The following is an 8,610-nucleotide window of genomic DNA, read 5'->3' on the forward strand; positions in this document are numbered from 1 at the left end:
AAAACTCAAATTGATTAGCCCCCAAGACTGGTAAGAAAAAAAAAAACCCCAAAGAGGCTACTGACCCCAGATATGAGTTTATGAGGATAATGTAAAGCTGCAGTATAAAGCATGGAGGAAAAACAAATCATGGGAAAACACAGCTGAAGCTCGACACAAAGCAGATCAAGCGTCATGAGGTTTTTATTTTTTAGGTTAAATAACCTATCACTAGAATTATATGGAGACCTGCACCAGCCCTTAAGGTCTGGGCTTGGCCCTCAGACACTTGGGCCCTTACTGTTCCAGCCTGAGCATTCTCTTCACTCTAAAGCCGCTGTGGTTCCACCCGTCTCATTTAATCATAAAACTTATTCCATACAAAACTATGAGAGAGCGCAGCCCCGCAGGGAAATAATGCTCCATTCACAAAGTCTCTGATAATATACAGCCCGGAGGTCACCGCCAAACACTGCCCGATCCGCCACTTATCTTCCCTTATTCTTTATCTTCTGCCGCACCCGCTTACCCGGTCTCTTCTGAAGAAAGAATTAAAAACAATTACAGTAAAGCAGCACAGCAAACAAAGGGTTACATAATGAGTGCAGCTCTGGAGTTTAATACAGGATGTAACTCAGGATCAGTACAGGATAAGTAATGTATGTACACAGTGACTGCACCAGCAGAATAGTGAGTGCAGCTCTGGAGTATAATACAGGATGTAACTCAGGATCAGTACAGGATAAGTAATGTATGTACACAGTGACTGCACCAGCAGAATAGTGAGTGCAGCTCTGGAGTATATTAAGGATGTAACTAAGGATCAGTACAGGATAAGTAATGTATATGTACACAGTGACTGCACCAGCAGAATAGTGAGTGCAGCTCTGGAGTATAATACAGGATGTAACTAAGGATCAGTACAGGATAAGTAATGTATGTACATACAGTCGTGGCCAAACGTTTTGAGAAGACACATATTAGTTTTCACAAAGTTTGCTGCTAAACTGCTTTTCGATCTTTGTTTCCGTTGTTTCTGTGATGTAGTGAAATATAATTACACGCACTTCATACGTTTAAAGGCTTTTATCGACAATTACATGACATTTATGCAGAGTCAGTATTTGCAGTGTTGGCCCTTCTTTTTCAGGACCTCTGCAATCCGACTGCGCATGCTCTCAATCAACTTCTGGGCCGATTCCTGACTGATACAACCCATTCTTTCATAGTCACTTCTTGGAGTTTGGCAGAATTAGTGGGTTTTTGTTTGTCCACCGCCTCTTGAGGATTGACCACAAGTTCTCAATGGGATTAAGATCTGGGGAGTTTCCAGGCCATGGACCCAAAATGTCAACGTTTTGGTCCCCGAGCCACTTAGTTATCACTTTTGCCTTATGGCACGGTGCTCCATTGTCCTGGAAAATGCATTGTTCTTCACCAAACTGTTGTTGGATTGTTGGAAGAAGTTGCTGTTGGAGGGTGTTTTGTTGCCATTCTTTATTCATGGCTGTTTTTGGGCAAAATTGTGAGTGAGCCCACTCCCTTGGATGAGAAGCAACCCCACACATGAATGGTCTCAGGAGGCTTTACTGTTGGCATGACACAGGACTGATGGTAGCGCTCACCTTTTCTTCTCCGGACAAGCCTTTTTCCTGATGCCCCAAACAATCGGAAAGAGGCTTCATCGGAGAATAGGACTTTGCCCCAGTCCTCAGCAGTCCATTCACCATATTTTCTGCAGAAGGTCAATCTGTCCCTGATGTTTTTTTTGGAGAGAAGTGGCTTCTTTGCTGCCCTTCTTGACACCAGGCCATCTTCCAAAAGTCTTGGCCTCACTGTGCGTGCAGATGCGCTCACACCTGCCTGCTGCCATTCCTGAGCAAGCTCTGCACTGGTGGCACTCTGATCCCGCAGCTGAATCCTCTTTAGGAGACGATCATGGCGCTTGCTGGACTTTCTTGGACGCCCTGAAGACTTCTTAACAAGAATTGAACCTCTTTCCTTGAAGTTCTTGATGATCCTATAAATTGTTGATTGAGGTGCAATCTTAGTAGCCACAATATCCTTGCCTGTGAAGCCATTTTTATGCAACGCAATGATGGCTGCACGCGTTTCTTTGCAGGTCACCATGGTTAACAATGGAAAAACAATGATTTCAAGCATCACCCTCTTTTTAACAGGTCAAGTCTGCCATTTTAACCCACTCAGCCTGACATAATGGTCTCCAGCCTTGTGCTCGTCAACATTCTCACCCGAGTTAACAAGATGAATACTGAAATGATCTCAGCAGGTCCTTTAATGACGGCAATGAAATGCAGTGGAAAGTTTTTTTTGGGATTAAGTTAATTTTCATGGCAAAGAAGGACGATGCAATTCATCTGATCCCTCTTCATAACATTCTGGAGTATATGCAAATTGCTATTATAAAAACTTAAGCAGCAACTTTTCCAATTTCCAATATTTATGTAATTCTTAAAACTTTTGGCCACAACTGTATACAGTGACTGCACCAGCAGAATAGTGAGTGCAGCTCTGGAATATAATACAGGATGTAACTCAGGATCAGTACAGGATAAGTAATGTATGTGCACAGTGACTGCACCAGCAGAATAGCGAGTGCAGCTCTGGAGTATAATACAGGATGTAACTCAGGATCAGTGCTCCACTGTCTATGTGGGTGATATATATACACACATACATATACAATTTGCTCGTATATCCTCTACTTACATTTGCGTTCTTGCCTCCCTTCTTCCCGGGTCTGTGGGGACCTTTTCCATGTGCCACACGTGCTCGGAACCCAGACACATCATTAAAACTTTCCTTTGTGTTCATTTTTGACCCCTTTTTCTTCCCACCGAATCCAAACTTCTGGTCTTTGTATTGTCTTTTGGCGTTTGGTCTTTAGATAGAGAAAATAAGACATTTCTGCTAAACGTATGAATCCCACACAGTAAGAGCTCAATCCTCCACTGGTTTACAGCCTGCGGCTTGTAGGCTGTTGTGAGACTACAACTCCCAGCGTAATAGATATTACTAGAATGTGCAGACATTTCTGGCCAGTGTTGCACACTTACCCTTTCTTAGACTTGGGGTTTACTCCACCAGATTTCTGTTGAGATTGATCGCCCTCTAGAAAATCCAGCTTATCAGACAGACCTTGAGAATGGGGGAAAAAAGGCAGACGAGTAAGTAGATATATTCCATTCCAGTGTTCATTGCTTTATACAGCCACCACTAGAAGGAGCTCTCGGCATACAGTATATACAGCCACCACTAGAGGGAGCTCACTACATACAGTATATACAGTCACCACTAGGGGGAGCTCACTACATACAGATTATACAGCCACCACTAGAGGGTGCTCACTACATACAGATTATACAGCCACCACTAGATGGAGCTCACTACATACAGATTATACAGCCACCAATAGAGGTAGGAAGCAGAGAACTCCTGTGCTTGTGATTGGTGGGGGTTTTATCAGTCAAACCCTCATCAATCCTGTGGACAGGTGACCCATTTAAAAATGTATGCAATAAGCTAATCAGCTTCCTCTAATGCAATCTCCTGAGCTCTTTCTAATGGTGGCTGTATATAATAATCATCTGAGCTCCCCCTAGTGGTGGCTGTATATATCTGTATGTAGTAAGCTCCTGAGCTCCCCCTAGTGGTGGCTGTATATATATCTGTATCTAGTAATCTCCTGAGCTCCCTCTAGTGGTGGCTGTATATATATATATATATATATATATATATATATATATACATACATACGCAGCTAGAACCCTCTAATGGTGACAGCATTTCTACACAGGAGATCTAGAGCTGTGCGTCTGAACAACAGGGTGCCAACCCCTATGAAAATACATTAGGAAATTATCCTGCACTGAATATTGGATCTATTGAGATAAAACTCAATAGGTACTCAGTGCTGAAACCCCAACATTGAGGAGAGAGAAGTGTTTACATAGTGCACGCTCCTCACCGCAGGTGACAGAATCGAGACATCTCAGACTCAAAGAGAGGACGCTGTAAGCTCTTCTGTCTCCTCGTTCTAGAGACTGGTGGGGATCTCCGCACTCAGACTGATGAAAACCTTTGATATGTCACTATGACATATGAAATGTTTTTAAAGGTTCAGTGACCCTTTAAGAGAAGCACCACAGAGGAGCAGCAGTATAACAGATGTATATGAGGACTGCCCCTCTGGGGTCCTCGCTGATCTTTACCTTTCTGATACTTCTTGACCTGGTTCATCATGTGGGATTTCTCTTTCTGCCTCTTCTGTAAAACTTCCACTTGCACCTAAAGAGAAAAAGAACAAAGAGATGTGTGAGCGACAGGACGGGTGGAGAGGACCCCCCAGCGTCGGTACCACACCTGGCACAGGCGCTCACCTTTTTCCCGTACTTCCGCAGAGCTCGCAGCTGCTTGGCTTTTTCAGATTTTTCCATTGAGATCTGTTTGGCTTGAAGTTTCTTTCGGACCTAAAAACCCAAGGAAATAAATCATCAGAATAAGGCTCCATTCACACGTCCGCAATTTGCGGAACGGAATGGCGGACCTATTCATTCCCATGGGGCAGCACGATGTGCTTCCCAGATCCTGAATTGCAGATCCGCAATTCCGATCCCGAAAAATATAGAACATGTCCCAATCTACCCAACATGTCCTATTCTTGTCCGCAATTTCGGACAATATTAGGCATTTTCTATTAAGTGCCGGTGATGTGCGGTCTGCAAAATGTGGAACGCACATCGCCGATGTCCGAGTTTTGCGGATCCGCAAAACACACACAGACGTGTGAATGGACCCTTAATCTAGATCTTATGGTAAGCGCCAGTCACCAACAGTATGCAGCATATGACAGTGCAGAAGAGTTATAAGAGAAGCAGTGGCTGACAACAGGGACCAGTTACAGACGTCTGATCTCCACTCTGGTCACCACTGATTTCTAGAATAAAGGGGATTCTCATGTCTCCATGACAACACTCCCTCTAGATATGTCACCTGTCAAATCTAGGAACCGCACTTTTAGGGTACTTTCACACTTGCGGCAGAGAGATCCGGCAAGCAGTTCCGTCGCCGGAACTGCCTGCCGGATCAGGCAAAATGTATGCCAACTGATGGAATTAGCAAGACTGATCAGTCGAAAAAAATGGATCCGGGGTTTATTTTTTTCAGTCTGCGCATGCGCAGAACGGAAGGACGGATCCGGCACTAATACATTCCTATGGGTAAAAATGCCGGATCCGGCATTCAGGCAAGTCTTCAGGTTTTTTTTGCCGGAGATAAAACCGTAGCATGCTGCGGTTTTCTCTTTTGCCTGATCAGTCAAAACAACTGAACTGAAGACATCCTGAACGGACTACTCTCCATTCAGAATGCATAGGGATAAAATCTTTTCCGGTATAGAGCCCCTGTGACAGAACTCAGTGCCAGAAAAGAAAAATGCAAGTGTGAAAGTACCCTATGTTATGGGTGTTTTTCAGTTTCAGCAAATAGGGCTTAGCCATTATAATAAGTTTTACAATTGAACACCTCTCCTTTTCAAGCTCTGTTATTGCTGTCATTATTTAATTCTAAAGAATACGTCCTGGTCACTGCTGCACGGTTTATCACATAGGAGCTTCGACAGCTGTACCGAGCCCTGCACCTGTGGTCTCATTCTCTGAAAGTAAATTATTAACTTTCTATTCACCGACAGTAAGCAGATATACTGGAAATGGTGAAGACTTGAAGTAGTTTACGGACATTTCCTTTTTACAAGTAGGCTTTATTTACAAGTCAAAAAATGCTGCACAGCGCCCAAATGCAAGAAGAGAAACTGCTGGCACTCAGGGGGATCCACCAACCTTCTGCATGTGTTGATCAGTTTTTGCCATCTCTGCAAAATAATCTTCAGGACGATTAGTGGAGACTTTCAATTTAATAAGACGTGGCAAAGCGAGGAGCACCGCGGCCTGTGCTTGACGATAACTGAGGAGAACAGAAGAGATATGAAGAAATGACAAAGATATAATGCGTCATGGTGAGTCCCCCATTATCAGACTGTGCATCAAATAGAATTTACATAAACATACTCCAGAGCTGCACTCACTATTCTGCTGGTGCAGTCACTGTGTACATACATTACTTATCCTGTACTGATCCTGAGTTACATGCTGTATTATACTCCAGAGCTGCACTCACTGTTCCGCTGGTGCAGTCACTGTGTACATACATTACTTATCCTGTACTGATCCTGAGTTACATGCTGTATTATACTCCAGAGCTGCACTCACTATTCTGCTGGTGCAGTCACTGTGTACATACATTACTTATCCTGATGTATTACACGCAGTGTCCCCATTGCTGACAGCACAGATCACTCACAAGCACATCTCTCTTTTGAAATCATCCTCAGCATCCACATCCGCACCCTGAGCCTCCACCCCGTTCTGCACCGCTGGGTCTGGTACGGGGGCCGTTGTCACATCCAGACGCTCCACCCAGGGCAGGTCTTTCTTCAGATCTTTAAGACTTTGCTTTAGTCCGTTCTGAATCAGAAATCAGTGTTATTACATAAAGACTTTCAGAATACATATTCTTCACAGCCTGAGATAAATGAAGGAAACAGGAGGAGCTGAGCTGCGCACAGACCGCGGAGTGAATTGACACCGCCTAATCTCCGCCCTGCGGCTCTGTTTACTCTGCAGATTTTTTTCAAGGTGGATTACATTTATCAAAATCTCGTCCACTTTGTGGCTGCTGTAAAGTGTTACAGATTTACTCCATGCAAATCCAAGGCAACAAATCCGCCTGGTCCGAGTCCTGTGCGGACGTCACCTGCAGGCGCACTCACCACATCGTTCGGAAGCTTCCTCTTCTCGTCCAGCACTAGATTCAGCCCAGGCTTCAGATCCCCCCGCTTGAAGGCTTCTTGCAGCTACAATAAGACACAATGCAGATACTGTACATGTAATAACACATTCTGTACACCACTGCTGCCACAGAGAGGAACATGGCCGCCAGAAGGGGGTTGCAATGGAGGGATGGGGGTTATTTGCAAGTATAGAAACCTCAGCAGCATGCTCAACCACCACGCCATTCAAGTGGGAGAGTCAGGACTCCTGTTCTTGTGATTAGTGAGGGTCCCAGTGGTCAGGCCACCTTTCACTTATTACCCATTCTGTAGATTCTGGTACAGCCCCTTTAAGGCCCGTCATCTCTCCTGACACGTCTGTTTTTGTAACTGCTTGCGTTAAGGGAACATCTGTTCTTATGACTAATTCCTGCTAGAGGTTATGAGTGAATTGCTAGCAGTATGCAATTAAGGTCCAGCTGGGCGTTACCAGTTTAAGGTGGGGGGGGCTGTCCCTGTACAGTCTGAGCCTATCCATTCCGAGCTGCCAGTGTCAGACTGTGCAGGGTCCCCCCCAACAGGCAACTCCCAGATTAACTATTTTCCATGCAGATTCCTGGCAAGTCATTCATAAACTTCTAATAGGAATACTAGAGGAATGGCACAACAAAGAGACATAAGGACAGATGCTCCAGAATTGTTTTTTTTCATGGGAAATGTGAATCGTAGTAAAACAGACCGGTCAGGAGAGGCGGTCGGTCCTCTACAAGCTGCCAGCACATAAGTGTGGGTTTCAAAACAAGACCTCCACATAGATTTCTCTGCGTTCCCGCACGTGTTACGTCAGGAGTTTGTAGGAGATTTTGATGCGGCAAAGGGCGAAATCCACATGACGTGACCAGACCACCGGTCCATCTGCGGTCACATTACCCTCCCAGGGTTGGGAGCGCCGTAGTCTGAGCGCTTTCAGCCATTGAAAGCTGCTCAAATCGATCCCATGTTGGTTCCTTCTGGTCTCGGAGCGATGCTTCGTTTTGCCAGTGCCGCCCCGAGCACAGGCGCCACCTTGTGGTTAGGATTTCACGGTGAGAATGATCCGCGGCAGAGACGGGGTGGATTCCCCCGCAGGCACACATACTGAACACATGCCACCTGCAGGCAGCGACTCAGCTGCCTCGTACCTCTTTATCCGTCAGTTCTGAAGCATCAAAGTCAGAGTCCGACTCCGAGGCGCTGTCCTCCTCGCGGTCCAACATGGCGGCTCTTCTCCTGTGAACAGACAGAATCTGTCAACATGCAGCAATGAAGTCTACAGCGGCGTGGAAATCGCTGATATTACATTGAATGACCCCCAAAAGCTGACCACCAGAACTAAAACAATATCCCAGAACCCTCTCTATGAACAAACAGAAGTAAAACCCCCATCATCCTCATCTCGAGCCTTTCCAAACTAAAGCAGGAGTTTACCCCCAGCAGAATACTATACCGACTGCGCCATTTCATAAAAACATGTCACAATATCGCTTCACCAACTACTACCACCATCAGGCTACTACAAAAGTGTCGGTTTCCTTCCTCACAGGAATAAGATCATGTCACAGACGACCCCAGCTGTAATATTTACCGCCGTCTGCAAACACAGTCCAACTGACTCCCCCTGAACCCCCATAACCCAGCAGTGGGGGCCCCGTACCCACCTGACCCAGCTCTCCACACGTGTAGCCTCCCGGAAGTCTTCTAACCGCTCGCTTCCGCTGACGTCACCACGCATCCCATCATCCTCT

The 8,610-nt window shown here is 45.5% G+C and overlaps 1 protein-coding gene across 1 annotated transcript; it reads right to left on the reverse strand.

Moving 5' to 3' along the window:
- Positions 1–165: 165 nt before the first annotated feature.
- EBNA1BP2 (EBNA1 binding protein 2) lies at positions 166–8,582 on the reverse strand. The gene is made up of 10 exons (XM_044300993.1): positions 8,524–8,582; positions 8,008–8,095; positions 6,827–6,910; positions 6,358–6,521; positions 5,838–5,961; positions 4,380–4,469; positions 4,212–4,287; positions 3,057–3,138; positions 2,710–2,881; positions 166–518 (listed from the first exon to the last, which is right to left on the reverse strand). Exons 2-10 carry the CDS (start codon positions 8,080–8,082, stop codon positions 468–470), a joined length of 918 nt encoding a protein of 305 aa, XP_044156928.1. The 5' UTR covers positions 8,083–8,095; positions 8,524–8,582; the 3' UTR covers positions 166–467.
- Between the last annotated feature and the right edge of the window lie 28 nt (positions 8,583–8,610).

The sequence above is a fragment of the Bufo gargarizans genome, chromosome 7, assembly GCF_014858855.1.
Source record: "Bufo gargarizans isolate SCDJY-AF-19 chromosome 7, ASM1485885v1, whole genome shotgun sequence".
Classification (NCBI taxonomy): Eukaryota; Metazoa; Chordata; class Amphibia; order Anura; family Bufonidae; genus Bufo; species Bufo gargarizans.

Bases quoted from the DNA above. Each gene is read 5' to 3' on its own strand.
- EBNA1BP2 (XM_044300993.1), bottom strand. From the start codon at position 8,082: ATGTTGGACCGCGAGGAGGACAGCGCCTCGGAGTCGGACTCTGACTTT. The intron at 5,962-6,357 runs GTGAGTGATCTG...TGTTCTCCTCAG, and splicing joins TTCAAAAGAGAGATGTGCTT to TTATCGTCAAGCACAGGCCG. The intron at 4,470-5,837 runs GTTGGTGGATCC...TTGGGTTTTTAG, and splicing joins CTGATCAACACATGCAGAAG to GTCCGAAAGAAACTTCAAGC.